Genomic DNA, 22,817 nt, shown 5'->3' on the forward strand with positions numbered 1-22,817 from the left:
AAGCCACTCCAGGGTGTGCACCGATGTCTTTTAATCACACTTCTTGGGTGGTTAATTACCAGATAACAGTAAGCAACCCTTCATGGCTTATTGTTTAATGTAGGCGCAACATTATTAGAACATAATGATTAAGAACATAATGTGTTATTCTAACAAGATCATAGGCTTGAAAACTCACAAGTAAAGCACAATTTCTTCAGACTTGCAACACCGACAGCCACAAGCACTTGTGCTGAAGAGACTGCTTTTTAATAATGCCCAGATTGAGTTTCTTAAAGATTCCTATTGGGACACTCAACCTGTACACAACATTTAAAACAGCATACTGAGCTTTGTAAGGAAGCCTTTGTCAGAGTCGAAACTGCTCTAAAAACCCGCACATATGCCATGGGACTTCTATGCAGTTTTTGCAAACTGAGGGCCCGATGCAAACATTTGCAGGCCTACAAACTCTTTTCTGTGCCATTTCCATGGAAAAGTGCTGGTGATGGAAAACGTGCGGCAACCAGAAAATTAAGAAATGCCAATCTGTGACTATTTTTCCACCTTGACTTGTAGCCAAAAATAATACTGGAAATATAAAACTAATGAGAACAGTACTCCGTTTCTGGTACCTCCAGAGACAGCAATATGTTTGCAAACCACAATTAAAAAATGTAATTTGCTGGTGTATTTATGAATGGATGTAATTAACAACAAAACAAACACAGTGATTAAAATGTAAAAAAAATAAAAGGAAATGGAGCTTGAAAACTGAAAAAGAAAGCAAACAATTTTAATAATCCATTATTATTAGCCCCTGTTCAGAATATTACAAAACTGCCTTTTAAAAAACAGGAGACTAATTTTACCTGTCATTTTGTTTTAGACTATAATTGTATTATATTTATTTTTTAACTGCCTATATTTTTGTATTGAGCCTGTGAGATGAGATAAAAACATTTGATAAATGTGTCTAATGGCTACTATTGCTACGGAACACTTGCAACTGAATTCAGTACAGGGTGGTTGCACAGTATATGCTGTTTGTGCCAAAAATCTGCACTCCAATGAACTATTGGTAATGTCCTTTTCTGCCGACAGATGCTAAGGATCACTGGTAGAAAATAGGTCCTGGCAGTTCCAGCTTATTCCCGTGTGGACACAATCTGGCAATGCCTTAATAATCGTCTAATTTTTAGAGTTTGACAATCAGCATTTAAAAAAAAAAAAAAATACAGATGGGATTAAAGTGTAGCATATGAATGTGGGGAATATATAAAAAAATATTGCAAGTTAACTTACCGCTACCATAAAACTGTGTCAAATAAAATAAAAATAAATAGCTTCAGGTATTGAAGTTAACATTGTTTTTATTTATATGTACTATGCGTAGAGGTTATTTACTGATAGCATTTCAACATGTTGCTTGCCAGCATAAATCTAATCAGAAGGGGCCACACCCTAAAGGGTCAGTCTCCATGCCCATCTGACCTATACCCTTGAGTCTTCCTGCAACGGTGTTCAGTGCCAAATGAAGTGGTGTTCAGAGATGAGAACTCCAAACTAAATACCTTTGTGCCCTAAGCAAGATCAGAACACAGGCCTTGGGAAATAAAAGGCTAGCGTATTAACTCAACGTTACACCAAGCATCGTTATAGCAGACGGCTGCAATAAAACTTTGAGAAGAGGAGATTTTCTTGCCTGAAACACTACTGCTGGGGTGGTCAGAGAGGCTCTTGGCTGTCTGTCGGTGTCTGTTCCTGGTACTGGGACTTTGTTCGCTGTTCACAGTACCGTCTCCATTAACCGCTGACCTGCTTCGTGAAGTTTCTGGTAAGTGTCTGCGTGTTCTAAGGGTAGTGGAGGGAGGGGTGGGGGTGGGGGAGAAAAAACAATACATTATTCATGCAGTGTTATATTTTTAACTTCATAATTTAAATATATTTGCTTATTAAGATGAGCTATCTTGCAGGGCTTCCAGGTTCACAAACATTTGTAAGCAAGTTTAATATTTCCGATGCTGAAGGACACAAAAGACTCAAGTTATGGGTTAATATTTAATTTATTTCAGATGTATTAGCTCTTGCCAGCCCCATCCTCCACCCAGGATTCAAGAAATTGGCATTGTTTTATTCTGGGCATGGAAAATCTTAGCTAGACTGTGCCGGTATTCTTAAAATAAAATCTGCTGGGACCCATGTTACATGCAGAAATAATACATCCTCTGAAAAACAAAAAAAGAGAGTCAGGGCTAAAGGAAAGACAAATCTTTTACTATTTCCGCTTTGAATAAAAAGAAAAAGTAATAAATAAAAAACTGAAACAAGGGGGAATGTAAATGTGCCAAACCAAACCATATATATATATATATATATATATATATATATATATATATATATATATAAAATACACCTGTGTAGTAAATATTAGGACTATATTCAGAAAACAAGGACTGTTAAGGACTGTTTTTTCTACTCTTTGTTACCTAAAGAGTAGAAAGTAGTCAATTTAAAGGCATGTTTCAAGTTGCTCTTGAGACCTTGTACACCAAATTATGCCCATCCTATAAAGGGGGAGTTTTTCTCAGCCCTTCACCTTCTTGGCACACAATGGGACCTATTCAAAGTTTAGCTCACAGTTACAGAATGCAGTACTCTTTTGAATATGGGTAGAGGTTTGGTGAGTTCTTTTTATTGTTACTACTAGTAGAAACATATTCTATTAAAATGGGGCACTTTTGTAAGGACTTCTCCTTGTGCATTCTGTGTTGTAGGTACAGGTACTTGTGATGATTTACTGTGCTGTATTATTTTCAATAACATATATTACCTTTCCATGTCAAAAAGGTACAAATCAAATTTGGCTGCTCTCATGGAAATTACTTACCACAAATGATGTATATTTGGTGTGTTTGGAAAAGAAATAGAAACTTTGTTCTACATATTATGTACATCCATACCTTACATACTCCAAGTTATTTAAGGTTTGATCACAAGGTAAGATTTGCCTAGGTAATGCCAGATTTAACAGGACAGAAGGACGACAGGAATATGCTGTATTATCCTGTTATCAAATAAGAGGTTACAATTTTTCCATAATTGTATTGCACCTAATTACATTGCCCCCACCTCCTATATGAAAAAAAAGGTTTCTTTAGCCACAAACTGAAAGAGACAGAAGCTAATTCAATAGGGACTAGATGTTACGTAACATGGAAAATGTTTTAGCACCTGAAATATTATGAATACATTATAGTAGACATCTGCTTTGCCTCATTTCAGTACGTAATGAGATGGGAAACAGCTGGTAACATTCAAACACACACAAAATATGAACACTGATACTCCGATAGTGCAGAACGTCAAACAACGTCAAGTCCAGACCTAAACCCCATTGAGATGTTGTGGCAGGACCTGAAATGAGCAGTTCATGCTCGAAAACCCACAAATGTCACTGAGTTGAAGCAGTTCTGCATGGAGGAGTGGGCCAAAATTCCTCCACGGCGCTGTGAGAGACTAATCAATAAATACAGGAAGCATTTGGTTGCAGTTATTGCTGCTAAAGGTGGCGTAACCAGTTATTGAGTCTAAGGGGGCGATTACTTTTTCACACGGGGGCATTGGGTGTTGCAAAACTTTCTTTAATAAATAAATGAAATAGGTATCAACTTTTTGTGTTATTTGTTCACTCAGGGTCCCTTCTATCTAATATTAGGCTTTGGCTGAAGATCTGATAACATTCAATGCAGACACGGGGAAAATACTTTTTCACGGCACTCTGTATATATATAAATAAATTCTGTTTAACAGAGAGGTCTGCATTACACATCACAGGCAACCCAAAAATAGGTCACAATCAGAGTTTACTGGTGTTAGCAATACACCTGAAAGCTTATGTTTGTCAAGAGTACAAAAATAAAATGTTACCATTTTTGTTTGCAGTGAATTGTAGCTGGGTATAGTGAACATACATAGACCCCAGAACAGGTCAGCATTACACCAACATGTCAGAATCAAGCTTCTTAATCATTTCACAGCTGACCATGAAATGTGGCACCCACTTAACAAAATGCACAAAAGAGATTTCTTTGTGCCATTCTTCTCCAAAAGAGATGTGTCGTTTTTAGAGGTGACAGATGTATGCAGTGGAATCTGCAATTGTGTGCAAGCAAACAGTTTTTTTTTTTGTTTTTTTTTACGGTTCATTGAGGGAGAAATAAATTCATCATTATGACCAGTCACTGATTCAGCCTTTTCTGACTGAACATAAAGACAATGAATCATTGATGAATCATTTACTTATAGTGCAGAACTGGAAAGCACAAGGATTCTACATCACGGATTTAATTGGTGGCACAATTTGTTAATGCCTTCAGCTCAGGGGGGCCCTTGGGTTACAATCCTAATTTGACTGCTAATTCAGCACTACACTGAAAATATCCAGACACCATCCGTCATGGGAAATTTACAAGAATCTCCAAAGATGTTGGGCTGCTAGCTTTTCCTTAGTCACTACACTGTGAATTTACAATTCGCCGGCGCCCCCCACCCCTTCACCCCACACCATCTCCATCAGCCCCACTCCAGACTCAGCAATGTAAAGTCTGGGAGAAAGCAAATAGGTTAGGCTGGTGAGAAGAATTTTTAACAAAGTAAGTCTGTGATCCAAGACTGTCAACACATCAAAACATCTGATTCCAAAGTTGTTTTTTTTGTTTTAGTTTTTTTTAAATACACTGCTGCCACCATCGTATTCCTATAGAGTAGTACTTTAACTGCAGTTTCCTACCACACACCTCAGTGATCATTGCTGTGCCACACCTGATGTGTGCAATGGGGTAAATTATATTAAAATGAATCAATTAAGTATACCAACTTTTTTTTTAAAACTTTAGTGCACTTTAAAAGAGGAAATAGAAACCTTTGCTATGAAGATCAGTGGTTCAGGTAAGGGAATGCCGTGCATAATGTTATGGCTTTGAGCTGGGGGTTCGGCATTTGCTGGATGCCTTTCAAGTGAATCCCTGCAGTGCCTATACCATTTTAAAGACTTAACTCAAAACACGATTGGTTTGTGAGTCACCGACAGTGAAAGAGATTCTGAACACATCCCACTGATCAAACTGACAGACACTCCATTCACAGTTTGACAGATTCATTACAGGAGGGAGACTAGATTGTTGTTCCCTTGCCATAGAGGAAGTTGATGTTAAATTTCCATACATTCATAGATGTTTTTTTTATTATAATTTTTATATTCCTAACTATTTTTGCAAGTATTTTACTTGGGCTCTTTAAATCTGAGGTTTGCTTATGACTGATTTCAAGATAAAAGCAGAAAATCATTAGCAGTCAGTAAACGTATATGTGATGCTTACCTTTCTCTGGCTCCAGGGGTGCTGGTGGCAGGGAGCAGGTTTTGAGACTCATCATCACTCTGGATTGTGTCGGCATTGTCTTTTTCATCCTGCTGCGATTCTGTAAAAGAAACAGTATTTATAAGCTTGCTTGGTTTATGTTTTCTTGTGGCACAATAAAACAACACAACAGGACCCCCTCCACTGGGGCAAGTGCAACTCTTTTCCAGAATGCATATCAAAGCATGCCCTACAATCTCTAAAAGTATTTCAATCTTATTTTTAAATTTGTATGTCCAATGTGCATTAATCATCTTTTAAGAGGTGGGTCATTCCATGACAAATCACCCAATAGGTAACACCCACTTCCAATTTAGACCAAACAGGGGGGCTTACGGTTGTTCCAGGCAAAAAATAATAATAATAATTTTAAATGACCAGTAATGATGACAGCACAGCATGTTGTCAATGGGTATTATTATTATTATTATTTATTTCTTAGCAGACGCCTTTCTCCAGGGCGACTTACAATTGTTACAAGATATCACTTTATTTTTACATACAATTACCCATTTATACAGTTGGGTTTTTACTGGAGCAATCTAGGTAAAGTACCTTGCTCAAGGGTACAGCAGCAGTGTCCCCCACTGGGGATTGAACCCACGACCCTCCGGTCAAGAGTCCAGAGCCCTAACCACTACTCCAACCACTACTCCAACCACTACTCCACTCCACAATGCATGATTTACTCCTTGGGTGACTTTCATGTAAAAGTCTCTGAATTCTACAATGGTGTTTTCATCATTCCAATCCAATATGTATTCACATACAGTAGATGGAAGAAAAAAACATCCTGATATAAAGCTGACAAATGATGAAAAGGGGACCACATTTTTTTGGAGCAAAGCTAGTAAGAGGTCAAAATAAAAAAAAATGAAAGCAATGGTTAAGCACTCCTTCCATCACAGTGGCAGTAACAATTGGATGAGCAAATTAGTTTCTCTCCTATAGGAAACATTTTCTATAGGGTGACAAATGTTGGATACCCCGTAAGAACATTTCTTCAAAGCCAAGCCTAACTGCACCTTACACAAGAGGCAACAAACTGCAGAATCAAGATATCAATAAGACTGAGAGACTGTGGAGCTATAGAAACACCCTTGACTGGTGTGACCTCTCACCTTCTGTTGCTGTGTTATTGCCTAGGTCATGTCAAAACATTTGTTCCAGCTATTTACAAGACATATCACCTGAATATTAATCATATTTATTTTAGAATGTTAGGGGTAGTTTAGGTTAGGTTTATTTTTACAGAAAAGAATATCACCTTCCTTAAACTTTTTTATGAGAGGAAGAAACACTGACCTTTTCATGGGATTTCATCTTTTTGGCCTTTTCAATGTCAAAACCTTAATTAAGGAGGATCTTTAGTGGTTTACCTTCCAAATGTGTTTTTAATGCCATTATTTTAAATCACAATTACATGTCAAGTAAAGTCAATAGTCTAGACACTGACACCTCTAAACTTTTGACTACTGCATCCAATCAGGAAGAAGAAAAAGGAGTACATTATATGTAAAGCTGCAGGTAGTAGGGTTTCTGAAGGAATGACCCATCAAACTTATGGTTGCTGAAAAGTAATACCAGTGTAATAAGATACTGTTTGCTGTGAACAATTATTGATATGTAAAATGGTTCAATATGTTACTTAAATAAATATCTGGCTTTAAAGTCAACTAAAAAAAAGTTATTGAAATGGACAAATATTTCCAATGGGTATTAATTATACTAGTGTTCATAAAACATCAAACATATAAACCTTCCTAAACAGGTATAAACAAAATAAATGTTCAGTTCAGTCACTATAACAATTATTTTTACCTGATACATTAGTGAAAGTGACACCTATCCCAAATCTCTCTGGTACATTCATGAATCCATAGTGCCATGCTTGCACTATGAAAACCAGACCTTTATTTTTATCATTTGTAAGTTGCACATGCACAAGGTCGGATTTAGGTTAGATATTTAATCAGGCTCATTGTTTACATTCCCTGAAGAAATGTTTCATAATTCACAAATGAACGACCTTAAAACTTTACATCATCTGATGAAATAACAGCATTTTCCGATACATTTAAACCAGCATCCCAGATTAGCAAAGTTCATACGATTTACAGATATAAAAAACGTTATATTATTGCATGATGTATTAAGCTTATTTAACTTATTTTTGTTTCGAACTTTGCAATTGAAAATTAAAAGCTCTTTATAATTCAAGTCTAAGCTATAAGCATATAAACTGTACCTACTTTATTATATACATAAAATATTTAATATGAGGAAGTGCAAAAATAATTTGGCAATTAAAAAAAATATGCATTTAACGTTATTATATGATGTGCTCCCAATCGCAGATGAAAACTAGACTTATCTAAATAGATTTGCTGTGAGCCAGCCCATTCATACAAACATGCCTGGCCTTGTATGTCACAAATATAACAAAAAACAATACTTCTTTGTGCAAAAAAAAACTGCAGAGTTTAGTTACCTTGTAAATCAGAGTATTTTCCCTAGTTTTCCTTTCCGGTGTACAGATAAGATTTCATGAAGGAGGGTCTGCATGGAATAATCATAACCAGCTATCGAACTTTACATTAATTACAGCAGACTACTTTCTCTTTCTTCTAAGGCTTTGCAAGTGCAGGCATTTATAAAAACTTTATCCCAAGTCCTCTTGTCCAAAGATGTATCCAGCTCTTCTTCCAAATACAGAATGTTCCAATTCAGATTCATAATATTAAGTAAAATGTCAAAGGCGATTCATTTAAAAAAATAAATAAACAAAAAAACAGCATATGGGGAAAAAACTCCCAGCTTCAAAATAATAGTAGCCAAAACATAAAACTTTACAGGATGAAGTAGGCTATGCCTTTAGCTGTGGTTGTTATTAACAGTTTTTATTTTTTTTCTTCGCTGTGCCTCATGTCAAACAGCCCAACGGTACCTTGCAGAGGGCTGTCCACGCAGGTGAGGGTGGGAGCACAGTGGTGAAGCTCATCAATGCATTCATCTCTGCTGCACCTGGTGTTGCTGACAATTCTTATTTACATGTTATTATTTTTTTTTTTTTTTTATTTTTTTTTTTTTTTTTTTAAGACAGATATGTTTGACAGCAAAAGATAGAACTGGTGAATTAGCTATTAAAAAAATAAGCAAGCAAATAAATAAATACATAAATAAATACATTTCTCCCTTCTACCATGGAAACTGGTCTGGAAACACACAGGAAGAAAAAAAAAATGATGTTCAGTCACTTTGAAAACAGTGCAGGAGAGTGATGACAGAGGGACCCAGAATATATTAAAAAAAAAAAAAAAAAAAAAAAAAAAAAAAACACCTTTTACATTCCCACCTGAGCCACATGCATTGCATAAACTCAAATAAGCATGTGTTCCAAGTGTAATGGAGAATATGCAGATAAGGCCTTCCAGTTGCATTTAGAGCTCTGTCACAGTCCTTCGTGAAGGATATTTGGCATATGGCAAATATTAGCTTATAAAAAGTGTCTGAAAAAACCTGTATAGGTCAGATAATGTCGAACTTTACAGATCATTCATAGGCTAAATACAGCCCTTCAAAATCATCTTCGATCATCATAATTGTTTAGAAGTGATGTTTGATCATGTTCAATGAAGTGGCTATACTGTAGCATTTACAGCTGTGGTAATAAATAAGACCACACTACAAATCAATACAATTTAGTAAAATGTGAAATAGTACAAATGTAATTTCAACTTTAGTACAATACATTTGTATAAAATGTTAGTGGACTGACAATGAACTTGGAAAATACCATTCCAAGTCACCAGGTCTCATTATATTTTAATCAGAAACATCTGAAATGTTAGAGACGTTTCTTACTTTGGATCTTTCAGTGTTTTTTTTGTTTTGTTTTTTTGTGTGTGTTATGCAAGAAAATAAAATGTTTGTGGTCGGTTTCTAAGGTTTACATGGTCCCTTATCTTGTATTTACAATACTATGAATTAAAGTCTGAGTTTTAATTTATTGAACACACCATTCTAATGTGGACCATGACTGCAACAAACTGTTGTTTCTATTTGTTTACAGCATGAACAAAGTAACTCAGCCAGTGACAGATTACCATGTCCTTGATACTGGAGAAGGGCAGCGATAAAACTCATTACTACTTGTGTGTCTCACGTCCGTGCATTTTTTTATTTATATAATGTTCCAGGCGCACGAAGATCCAACCAGTTTGGTTAATCTGCTCTGGGAAGTAAATATTTCTCCTGCGGGTGGTAGCCTGAGTAAATGAGAGGGAAATCCAAAAAACGTGCTTTATTCTTTTAGATTATTTGTTTGATTATTACCATCTGATGCTCTCTGTCAACACCATATTACAGTGGAGCAAGCCAAGTTGTTCAGTCCCCTCTGCTCACAGATACAATAACTATGTTTTTGCCAGTTTAATCCGAGAATGCTGTCACTGCTTTGACGTGTGCAGGTGCAGCAAGGGCCAAAAACAATTGTGAGAAATTGTCATCTATAAATACACTCCGTCAAACAATTAAAGGATATTTCTGCTACGGTGCCATAACCCAAAAATATTATTTTATTGTTTGACCATATGTACTTACCAATATGTATCAATCACACCTTTTGAAGTAAGTGATGAAGTTGAAAGAAATAAAATGTGAAGTGTGTCTCATTCGAGCACTGTTTACACTGGTTCATTTACTGGGGCTAAGCCATGATGGAGCATTTAGGTTAAACTGACTTCTGTGCCTGGCTCAGGCAATGTGGACACTCAAATCTTTCAACTCTAGGACCCCTTCAGAATCTAGCTAAGAAATGATAAAGTCATTTTCTTGTAGCAGCTGCTGAAATCCTTAGTTAAAGGTGGCCAGGGAGTCCCCAGCCTAGTAAATTGTGGACAAACATCTGAAACATTCCAAAGGGACAGAGCGAGCTTGTAAAACTGAATTAAAAAAAGAGATTCAGTTAATCTAAATCCTAAAAACCCAAATTCAAAACCAGATAAATTATTATTGAAACACCAAATACCAAAATTGGTTTAAATGACTACAAGACATGTACACATATTATAGCATCATACAAAATGCAGACAGTCTCGTGGGATTCTAAATCATGAATTTTTCTAGATATTTTTTCCCTCTAGCAATGTCTGGATACGTCTCACGTATTGTGCCTGGAATATACAGTCAAGTACCAAAAAAAGGGCACTTAGTTTAACTCCAGATTAACCAAGAATACCCTCAAATGCAACATTTTCAGCTCTTTCATCAAGGGAATAAAAGAAAAAAAAAGTAAAAACTAGAAAAACTAGAAAAAAAAACAGAATAATATTGAAATGTTTTCTAAAGTCATCCAATTTTAATATGTATAATTCTATAGTTCATTTATACTGCACAAACTCTGCAGCTAAAGTTTGGTAAAGTTGAAGTTAAGTAAAATCAGGCCGATTGCTTCCACTCTAGAACTGCAGAGAAATAATTGCAAAATACAAAAGACACTTAACTACAAGACAAAAAAATGAGAATCAGTTTCTCAAAGCATACATTGACTAAAGTACCTTCATTTCAGAAGAAAATGTTGTTGCTGAATTAACATCTTTACACCTAAATTTGCATACCATACTGTTACCTGAATAGCATCAAGACGACAGGTGTTAAAATTGATGCTGGCTTAGCTAATTGCATATCACTTTCACCCCTTTATTTGTCACTGTCTCACATGGTATGCAGTGTAGGTATCTGCAATGTGTGTATGTATGTGTGTGTTTGTAATTTAGTACTTACTGTCTGTCACTGCGCTGCCATTAGGCAAACTTCCTAGATCAACAGCCAGTCCATCCAGGCACACGGTCAGCTCTCCGCCTGACACAAGGCTGCCTTTGTTCTCCGTCTGTAGGTTCAGGTTCAGCTGAATATTCTCCACTGTTACCAAGGACAGAAATTAATATTCCAATCAGTTACTTCTGTGCTTTAAAAAAAAACAAAAAACTGCAGAGTTTAGTGACCTTTATCGGTTTCTAGAGTTTTCTTTCTTTTTCTTTTTAATGTTTTCATGAGGAATTTAGTGCCACCCAAAACATCTGTGGTGAATACACAGTCATCAGTCCATCTGCATCACAGGCACAGAAGAGGCAGGCAAAGGGCCAAGTCTGTCTCATCTCATGCAACCCTAAACCAGAAACTGTGAGCGCCACAATCCAGTACTGGGAAAGCACCATCAAACAGTTTTACAGTTTCCATGCTTCATCATTCCAGCACTGGCTGGAAAAAACCTAAAGCTGTATTAAAATGCATGCTGGTCTTGTAAGAGGGCTAGGATTTGAACTCTGTTCTCCTAGGTTAAAGATGCCGCTTTAGACTACAGTGCCTCGATCAGCTAAGATTTAAATTACAGCATTTTGTTTTGAATGGTGTGGAGCCAAACAATGACATCTACTTAAACTGTGTACACAGAAATGGCTAGGTGTCATACAATACTTCTTTATATAGACACACACTAACATAGCATAATAGCCTAAAGTCTATCCTTAATAAATCTCTGGCTATACATTAAGTATGGGCAATAATACATTTATTTATTTTCTAAATCTGCTTCTTTTATACCACATTAACTTTTCTTCAGAGCTCTCTCACAAACTTGGATGATTGAAGCACTTGGCATACTACATGATAAGAGTGCTTTCCATCCATTTATCAAGCGAGTTTATAAGTTACTTTAAAAGTAAAATTGCTACAAAAATAGTAGCGACATAAGGGCGAAAAAATGGTTTACCATCCTCTGCAAATTCTAGCTAGTCAAAGGGGAATTCCCCGTGATGTTTGGTGATGTTATTATAGCCTAATTTGCATGTTTCACGATGTCTTCAGGTTATTCGCAAGAAATATACTCGCTAGATGATTTTCCATACATTTATTTTACTCGCTCGCTAGTCTAGAGAGTATACATTCTACCGACTTAAATAATTAACCTTGACCCTGTTCCACATATGCAGTTCACAAAACCAACAATAAAATGTACATCCCATATGGGAAAACTGAACCTGCAGTGAGTGTCAAAAATGATGTAAATAAGTGTTGCATGCGTAAAAGGTATTTACAAAGGTAAAGGTATAAAACCTGCAGCACTGTTTTCACATATTCTCCCAATAGTTTAAAAGCTGCTTTTTCTATTTCTGCTCTGTTGTCAGACAAATCAGCACATTTTTGGCATTGAACCCCCCCCCCCCCCCCCCCCGATACATTCCATATATTGATAGTATTCATCCCATGATTTGAATTTTTGTATAATATGATTCAGGATTCCCTAAAATAGTCAGGGAGCAGACAACTTGTTCGTAGAAAACAAATTAATAGTTTAAAAAGTACAGTTTAATATCATAATACACATTCAAACAACTCACACACTAGGAAATCAAGTTTCTACCACGTTATGTATCAGTGGTCTAACATAAAATAAAAAAGGTCAATTTCTTTTACATTTTATATATATTAGTGCTAAAACGTTTCTTCCTTTTATGTTCTTAGCTTATTTCTTTGCCAGTATTTTCTTAAACAAAACAGCATTTTTTAATAGACCTTTTTTTTTTTTTGGTAATTATGATTTTTTTTTTATTGAAATGAATGGGTAGAAATTGAACTTAAAACATAAACAAATGAAGTGCAGAGACAACATCATATTCGTTCAGTAATTGTAAAAATAATTGTGTTTCTTCTTTGCTCCATGTCTGCCAACTTATTTTTAACAGAGCATGCACATTAAACAATCTGACGTCACTGGAATGGCGCTAGGACCAGAAATACGTGCGTTACGGTTTTCCATGCAAGTGTCGAATAAAACGTCGCTGCGAGTAAAAAATAAAACCACCTCCAGCGAGCTTGTCATGTGAGTAAAAACTTCTTAATTTGACTTAAACCATTCTCCATAGTGTTTGTCGCATATATTTTCTTGTTTGCATAAGTTTTACCGAGCTTAAAAGTTGGATGGAAAAAGGCCTATAGTTGTACTGAAATATAAAAGCCAATTTAATTGCAGTTTACATTCAGTTGATAATTTCTTTGAAAGTTTTTATTCACTATGAACTGTCATAACCTATAATTTCAGAAATGTTAGAGGGAAGGCCCTAATCCAGGATAGTGCCAGCATCATCTTTTAAACCCTTTCATCTTCTTTGCTTCAACGTGTACCAGATGGGTCTGATTTATGCGTTGGAAGACACAGTGATTACTTTTATACCACGTCTGGATTACAAAGGCTTAACACTGTATTCTTACAACCAAGCTCACAGAAAGGACACCCAAGAATCCCAAAATAGCACATTCTGGATCTAATTAATCTCCACAGCAAGAAATTTCTCTGCTTTACACATCATCATAGTGCCTTATACAAAGTAAAATAACTTTTTTTTAAAGTTTATCACATGGGTAATCCACAAAAGAAACTGAGCGGACCCTTTCTCTACATATCTATTTTTCTGTACTAATAAAACACGTTGGCGAGCTCCTGATCCCTGCAGGACAAACTCCAGCACTGTAGGTGTTGGGTAAAGCTCACCAGGTGCCTGGCCTAAAGGGGCAGCTTCAACATGGCAGGGTAAAGTAGCTGGCCAATGCAACATTACCCATGGGACTTGTGCTTGTATGACCCACAAGCACACCACACAGTTGTGCCTTTTACCAGACAAATCAACATTTAATTCAGATTTTTCAGCAAATGCAACAATCCTTGTAAAGTATCACATTATTCAATCTCTCTTTAGATAGTTAGCAATCATGTGTATTTATATTTAGAAGTATTTTAAAACAAATTAAGCTTAGCCACATTTTATTTTGCCATGAAAGGATAAAAGTAGTATTCAAAAACAGAACTTTTTTTTCTTTTTAAATGTACAACATTAGTGTATTAAATCTAAGGTATGTTATTTATATGTCCAGCATGGTATACACCAAAGGCAATGTCAGTATAAAAAGCAGACTTTCCATCATAGTCCAACTTTTCATCTAGGACATATCAAATCATACATTTACTATTAAATCCCTCTATTACAAACTACCTAAAAGGTATATTGAATAAAAGAACTAGCCACAGAGGGTTTTTATACTAAAAGAATATTCCTTTAAGACGGAAAACAGAATCAGACTCTGTTCACCCATGTTGGTACAGTTTTGAACTGGTCACATATCAAGTTTCTAGAGTAATTTCAGAGCAATTAAGATCCTTCTGAATAGGTTCTCAGTTGTTAAACTTCAGGTCCCATTGACTGACATTTACCTTCAGCTTCTAGATTGTTTCAGAGTGAAAATCCCCAGGCTGCCATTAACCTACATTTCTGCACAGGACAGTAACTGTAGCCTTCTTGTTTGCCTTTACATAGCCAATAAAAAAAAGCTTATTTCATAAGGACGCAGATTTAAACACTCTTTAAATCACAATTAAACCAATTATACAGAAAACTTCCAAGTAATAAGATATGTGATTAAAAAGCTGCCATTTATGAAACAAGACATTGTCTACTGTTAAAGCAAACCATTAGTACAAGCTAGTAGACCAAGTTGCTTGTTTGTGTAGCTTCAGTACAGGACTGTAGAAAGAGACCAACAAAGAGACCAACAGTTTGAAATGAATCTGGTGTCCACGGGTCACAATTAGGGCTCAATCTCACTTAATTTTTCTATTTTTTTTATTTTTTTTAAATACACTTTATTTGATCATTTTTCTCGAATTATAAAAGACTATTGCATATTAATGTCACCTACAGAGAGATTTTTCAATATGCCAGTCAGTGTTATTATTATTATTATTATTATTATTTATTAGCAGACGCCCTTATCCAGAGTGACTTATACAAAAATATCGTAAACAAAAATACATTTCAAGAGTTGTCAGCTGGATTAGGAATAGTATGGAATTCTCAATTTCTAGGTTTCTGTCCCCACCACAATGCAACCCTCCTAAAATATTTCAAACAAAGAAATCCCCAAACAAGCATAAACAAGATCTAGACGAGAGGCGAAGTAGAAGGTCTAGTTTTCAAGCTGGCCTAGGTCATTAATTATTGCTACATGTGTCATGTTGTTACACTAAAATATTAATCCTGGTTTAGTGTTATCAAAGGCTGTCAGCCTCTATACAACTTTACACTCTACCAATGAAAGACACAGTCCTAAAAAAAAAAAAAAAAAAGAGGAATTGCTAGCGTGCATGACTGCTTGACCCGATTGCCAATCATGCAATTCCGAGTCGATATACAGATCTTTGAGAAGCTCATTCTATTCAAGCAGGGAGTTGAATTGTTTTTAAATGACTTGAGCTCCAGCTCTTGGAGCCTGATTAATTGCAAAGGAAAAAATTACTTCAAATAATGGCACAATTAGGAGGTCTATTTTGCACAAGTGCCCATGAGGGCTTTGGGAAACCGATTCATAGCTGCCGCAGTCTTAAATTGATTCTTAATACAAAAAGCGCCCTTTTAAAAATGTAATGAAATTTCTGAACATTGGCTTTAACCTTTAAAGTAAGTAGAAGTTTCACCTTTGAGAAAATCATTTTCATATTTGGGAAGAAAAAACAAGTTTCATGGTCCTGCTAAAAGAAGTGTGACTAAGTAAGGTAGGTGTGTAATATAGAAGTGTTTTTGTATTATCATTTAACAAACATATTGTGCCTTGACATCGTTTTTAAACCCTTTCAATAAAATGACTGACAATGCCGCCATTAACTGAACTGATGATCCACAGGGATTAAGAAGGAAGTCATCCATCACAAACTTTCATTCAGTAATAAAAATAAACTGTTTTAAAAAGTTCCATTAAAGTTTCCAAGAATGTTTAGCTCTTGCTATGAATGGCTGGCTGTTGGTTGCAATGGTTGCAACTTATTCCTCCGCATTTCTCTTGACCACTAATTAAGCTAGGGAACTTATTTCCGCCTGAGGAGTGCGTTTCTTTATTTAAAAAACAGCTGGCTTGATCATCCGAGTCAGTTGTTTCCTTGTAAATGGTTTAAAAAAACAAAACAAAAAAAAAAAAAAACTGTATTTCAACAGCCAATTTGAACATTGCCTTTAACCTGTACTGCTGATTCTTGTATATCTTCTCTGCAAATAAACTTACTTTTGCCATTGTTGCTCTTTAAAGTGTGATAGATGTCAATGGAGGCACTCCCCAGGAGCTCGTTTCTCAGAGTGTGACAGCTCCACAGCTTCAGGTCCAGACGGCTCTGGGGGGTAACATTCCTTGAAAGAAATTTAAAAAGAGAACCCATGTTTTTTTTTTTAGCTGTATCCAATACCAAGCATTACTACAGTTCTGAAGAATAAATGGTCAGGAAGAAGCACAAGCACAAGCACTGTGTCTGACATGGACTTTCACCACACTCTTGAATGTGTCTAAAACCCTGAACTAGAGGGAGCACAGGGCTGCAAGGGTAGTAGCACAGTCTTTGTGATCATCCACTCTCAGAGTTCTGATCAAAAACATACTAACACAAGGGCAGACTTGAGATGTGGACAGCCACCCAAACATGAACAGAACTCATCTGATTTGTGGAAAACTTGATGCAAGCTCTGAACAATAGTATGAAGTTTTTTTTTTTTTTTAAATGTATTTATTGATTTATTTTTTTTATTGGCTCATTTTGTAGAAAATGCAAACAGTAAGTATTTTATGTACTCTATACCAGAACAACAGTTTTTTGTTTTTTTTAATCATTAGTGCCTTTGCTCTTCAAAACAAGCACCAACAGACTGATGATACTGCTCTGGCATGGGTGATGTGGAAGGGGTCAGCAACAATATTCGTAGACATTTCTTTTAGGGAGAAAATACATTTTCTGAGCAGTGTATCACGCATTCAGTTTAGACCCAGTTTACGTTCTAATTAAATCCTGCTAATGCCACTGCTGTAAACACAACTACTGCTAGTGCTGAATCAAGAGGTAGGTAGAGTTCATAATGCAATGAACACACTCATACTTCCCATACACCCCCAACACACAGTTATGTATATGTAAGGCAAAGATCTACCACACTACCAGTAAATACTGATGTCAACAAGTGTAGTCAATCTGTGATGCAAGTTCTTATTCAATCATCTATCCTAGTAACCAGCATAACACCTTTGTTTTAGCACATATAGTGGATAGTTGGTTTGCAGAGAGAGAGAGAGAGAGAGAGAGAGAGAGAGAGAGAGAGGCAAATTACCAAGGCAAATTTGAATTAATTTATCATTGTAGGTACATTATGTGTATGTTAAAGAATCAATAACATCAACTGTTAGAAGCTTTATTTTATTTTTGTATTATTATTATTATTATTAAGAAGGCATTTACGACAAGGAGAGCAGATGCAAGCATTTAAAAAACAACAACAGTACACTATTTTCTAGCTTAACAGTTTACATACGGTATGTGATTAACAGACAATTCGTGATTAATGTCCCCTCAAAAATAGTGCTTTGCGATGCCAGACTGCTGTGGTATTGTAATTTCTATTATTTCCATTGTTCTCCATGTATTTGAAAAATGACATGACTGGTATTTTTGCGATATTTACCAAATGTATGAAAGTTTACCTTCAACTTTTTTAATAGCTCTTTACCCTCCACTACATCAGTTCAGCAAGACATGGTTTGGCTATATAAGACCAAATCGTTGTTTTCATGACGATACACAAATCCTATTTTTTATTTATTTGTTTTTTACTTCTGGTTTAATAACTCTATACTTTAATAAATGTGCTTATGACCATTTTAAGTAAATATCTTTAAGGATCTGAGGATTTTCCCAAGTAAACTTTTTTAAACTGTTTTACATAAATTCCATATTTCTATTTGTTGACATTTTGGACATTCATATGGTAATCTTCCAAGTTTTCAGAGAAATGGAAAAGTGGCAAAAAACATGCCATGTGAAAGGTGATCATTACTATTATTTTTTTTTTTTTTTATAAATTCCATAATCACTTTATAACCTTATTCTGCTGTAGTAGTAGTGGAAATGTACCTCCTGTATTTAGAGCACAGAAGCAGTGGCAAGCAGGTTTCAGAAGGGCATACCAGCTAGTATGTGTAAACTGCACAGAGGGCTAAACTGTAAGAAACAATGGTACTTTACTGTAAAATGTTTGGGATACTGCAACTATCTGTGTGCATACAATACTCAGGTGTGTAGAGGAGTGAGGCTGTTCAATCATAGCACTGAAGTTCAATACTGTCATTATCCACACGCTCCCATTAAAAGTACTTGGTGAAAGTCAGTTTTGTATTGTCTTTGAATGCTTACTATACCTTAGCTGTTGTTAGAGATCACAGTTTCAACTAGATTGATTATCTGAGTTCTATACAAATGTTTGAACTGTTACATTTCTACCTTGGGGGCTAAAATGTAAAATAACTACTCATCATCCACAGCTTTAAACACAATCAAAAGATCTTCTGTAATACCAAAATAACACAAGTTAATAAAAATGCACTGATATCATGGCTGTTTTGACAGCACATTGAAATGTGTGTTACTACTGATATTATTTTTAGGGTACTAATCATGCAATGGAAAGGAGAGCTTGAAACTTACAAAGTGAGATTTTCATTCCAATGGAGCTCAGGATTCCCGCTACGTTTTCCCGTCTTTTTGGACTCACTTGATAGTCCGTCTGGGGTGACTTCCACAAAGGAGTTTATTCGGGAGTTTCTGCTGGGTGCTTTGGGGGACTGGGGCTTTGCTGATAAAACTGACAAAAGAAAATACCAGCACTGTTCAAAGCACAGTGCTCTTCTAAACAGCAGCAAGTAAATCTTTATACAGTCTTACTTTGTCTGTTAGTTTCAATGCCTACTTTGGATGAAGATGTTATAAGCACAGAAAACAGTAACTCTGATTTTTCTGCCTGTACTGAAAGTGATACCAAATAAGCAGTAAAATGAATTGCAGTGCACAGCTAAACAGCACCACTTAGTGGTAATCTTTATAACTTGTGCAAATCAAAATGAATTCACAGCAAAACAAATCCAAATTCATAACAGTACGACAGAAGATAAATGATATACTAAAACAAAAAAAAGGGTAAAGCAGAATTAGAAACGAATAATACAATCTACTTTCCAGAAAACTGAGATATTTTGTAAAGGTTTCCCTGTTCTGTTTCCCCTCAAAGCCTACCTAAACACTTGTAATTATAGATAGATCTATTGATTTAAGTTGGTTTCCATTTTATAATTATTTTAAATGCATTGTTACAAATTAAAAAAAAATAATAATAATTAAAAAAAAACTGGACAACTACTGAGACCTGAATATACACACAATGTTTGTTTTTTTTTCCCCGCCAAGGGATCAGCTTCAAGTTAAAGAGACAAGGTTTTGAGACATGCATGCTGATGAAATTACTGTGAAGGAACTACACAGCAACATGTTGATGCTCTTGTAGTTTGGAAACATAGTCAGAGAGCGCACTCAATAGACTTTACAACAAACTGAGTTGTATTTTTGTACTTTAGAAAAGTTGAGTTTTACAAACTGACAAAACAAAGCTGGTGCTGTGATCATACTACTGTGAAGAGTAGAATGTTTTAAGACTTCTACTGGGAGTCTACTGTAGAAGGCTTAAGAATTGCATGTACTTACGACAACACTGTCAATGCACTGATGCAGCTCTGTGCACTTTGCATAGGGTACTTGTTACGTTACTTACCTTTTAAGGTCAACTGTGATTTTTCTGAGGTTGGGCCAATCCCAGTTCTACTCGAACTGGCAGCTGCCATTACAGATCATTACAGCTCTAAAGAAACCAAAACAAAAGTACACATCAATAAAAGCACAGTAAACAACAAAGTACACTCACTTACTGAATCATACAGACAGATGAGCTTTTGAAGAGACCGGTCAGAAGTGTAATGTATATTCTTTTGCAGTCAGTGTTACCAATCCATCATTACTGTAAAGTATGTACTTATGGTTTTATGTAGATATAAAAACATCAGAAAAACTGATGGATAGTAAAGCTATCACTAATACTGTATCCCTCGCAGGGAGATGCCCCTCCATCTGTCCATACATGTCACACTTTACATTTTTTCATATATCTGGAAAGCCTGTTATCCAGTTGTGACGAAACTAGGTATTAACATAATTTAGTCAGACAGTGTGAATATATGGAGGTGTCTCTTTGTTTGTATTATAAAAGGCACAATTTGACTGCATGCTATTTTTCTCTGTGTATATTTATTTAGAAATAGACATGGCAGGTTGTATCAGGTAAGTATATACCAGTACGGTATAATAAACAATCTGATTACAGCAGAATCGGTAGGAATACGTACAACGGAAGGAAAAGAACATCTGTGGTTTTGTAAAGACAACTTAATCCAAGTTCAGACAGACTGCTGTGTCTGCACTGTTGGAGCATATAGTAACCAATAACTTATCTCCAGCTACTGCAAACGCAAAACCCTAGTAACACTTGCAACTGGAATTACATTTTGTTAACTTTGATTACAGAAGCAGTGTCATTCTGAAGTACTGTAATTTTTAACTATCAAAGATTATACTGGTTATCCCAATTGGTATGGGTAATATTAAAATTATATTAGGAATCAAACTGAAGACCAACAGTGTCTCCATTTTACTCTGACAGCAACAACTAAGGTTTTATGATAACTGTATCATTCTTCTTAAGGGCTTCAGAATAGATTTTCAATGTGTCATATGGCAATGAATTATGGTTTTAGTTCAGAAATGCTAGGCTAGTATCAGACAGTACCCTTAAAGAACTATTACCAGAACTAGTCTGAAGTATAGGCTATATAGCTGTAACTATTTCTTTAACATTATAATAATAGATTTTAAAAGACATGTAAAGCTCTTGAAAACAAACGTAAGTACTTAAGTCAACAATTTCTTAGCATTGTATTGTGTGTTTTGACATTCAATAAACGTCCCAACGCTGCTGAAAATATAAATGGCCTAAAGTGTCTATGATTCAAATGGGCGACATAAAAAAAATACTTCCTCTTGTGCTTCAAAAACAAGAAGCGATCTGGTGTACTGCTACACGGTAACATTAAACCATATCCTACGTCTGCAAGAACTTCACTTTCAAGTTAACCAAATATGTATCATAAACAAACTGCTGTCACAATATACCAGCTTGGCTTCCCCTGTGTATAACAACACAACAGTATTTGCTGAGTACCGTGACAATAACATAGAGGTAGCTATATAGCTGCAGAGCATATCGACACTCTTTTTTGCTCTAAAGTAATGTTTTTTTTGTTTGTTTTGTTTTTCTTGTTCAACACAGCAAAGACAGACTGAAGATACGTTAAGCTAACAAATAAATATTTCGGTTCCTTTACCTCTCAGCCAGGCTCCGTGTTCTCAGTTTACTTTCACTTCCGCCTCTATTACAGGGTCACGTGACATTGGCAACGTGACCGGAAAAGTGAAGATAGTCCCCGCCCCCTGTCTGTTCCAACAGGAGGAGAAACATAACCAAATATATTACATTATTATATCAGTATCTTTAATTGTGGTGTTCTATATGGGGTGTACTAACGACGGCGGATCTAAATACTGCTATATAATAATTAATATATATATATATATATATATATATATTATATATATATATATATATATATAGTAATAATTGTCATGTTTTTGCATTAAGCGCCTTTCTATAACGATTAGATACAATACCTAAAAAAAAAAACCGGAATGACTAGTAATAAAATGCAGTCTAAAGATTTTAGAATACGTTTTTAAATCAGTACTACTACACATTTTAAATATGCATTTTAATTAATTATACAAACACAAAATAAAGAAACACTTCATTGCAAAAATCATATAAAAATGTACTGTACAAATTCCGTATGGTCACTAGGCCTACATATATTTAATTTTCATTATAAAAGCCATTGGGTAGTTTTTACCTCGAGCAGCAGAATTCTGTGTCATGACGTGTTGCAGCCAGTTTGTAGGCTTCTTTCATCTGCTGTTGTCACTTAACATAATTGGCTATCAAGATTTGTGTTTTTAAACTAAAAATAATTAAATGGGTAAGCAAGGTGATCTTCCAAAGAGCGAACAGAAAGCAGAAATCCCTGTACCGTTCAGCTTTAAACACGGAGTGCTGTTTAAGTTTTTGCCGTCTCTTTTAGTCTTAGGTGCACTTAATCACATCTGCATACCCAGAGCCATTCTCAATATTAGACTTTCCATGGCAATATTTAATTAACCGTGTCCCCATTCCTAATCAGCACTCTTTGTTTTCCAACCTTCGACAGTGTTCTTACTCTGAGCTTCACTGTTATTACATGGGGGAAGGCACCTTCCCTATTACTAATAAGTAGAAGTGTTTTTCTCAAAGATATACCATTACATTTGTGCTTCACAGCTTTAATGGCAGGTTAACTTGCCTACAT

The 22,817-nt window shown here is 35.6% G+C and overlaps 1 protein-coding gene across 2 annotated transcripts in view; it reads right to left on the reverse strand.

Moving 5' to 3' along the window:
* LOC117425613 (NEDD4-like E3 ubiquitin-protein ligase WWP2) overlaps window positions 1–22,515 on the reverse strand; it is a 67,034-nt gene extending 44,519 nt beyond the window's left edge. Inside the window, exons 1-8 of one of the 2 annotated variants that reach the window (XM_058993682.1) lie at window positions 22,326–22,515; window positions 21,747–21,856; window positions 20,084–20,170; window positions 18,967–19,123; window positions 16,509–16,630; window positions 11,184–11,321; window positions 5,361–5,460; window positions 1,685–1,833 (exon numbers count right to left, since the gene is read on the reverse strand). In XM_058993682.1, coding sequence (XP_058849665.1) covers window positions 1,685–1,833; window positions 5,361–5,460; window positions 11,184–11,321; window positions 16,509–16,630; window positions 18,967–19,123; window positions 20,084–20,153 — 736 coding nt within the window. In that variant the 5' untranslated portion in view covers window positions 20,154–20,170; window positions 21,747–21,856; window positions 22,326–22,515. The remainder of the gene's footprint in view (window positions 1–1,684; window positions 1,834–5,360; window positions 5,461–11,183; window positions 11,322–16,508; window positions 16,631–18,966; window positions 19,124–20,083; window positions 20,171–21,746; window positions 21,857–22,325) is intronic. The other variant, XM_058993680.1, reaches the window with a different exon arrangement.
* Window positions 22,516–22,817: the final 302 nt, after the last annotated feature.

This window comes from Acipenser ruthenus, chromosome 20 (assembly GCF_902713425.1).
Source record: "Acipenser ruthenus chromosome 20, fAciRut3.2 maternal haplotype, whole genome shotgun sequence".
In the NCBI taxonomy this organism is placed as follows: Eukaryota; Metazoa; Chordata; class Actinopteri; order Acipenseriformes; family Acipenseridae; genus Acipenser; species Acipenser ruthenus.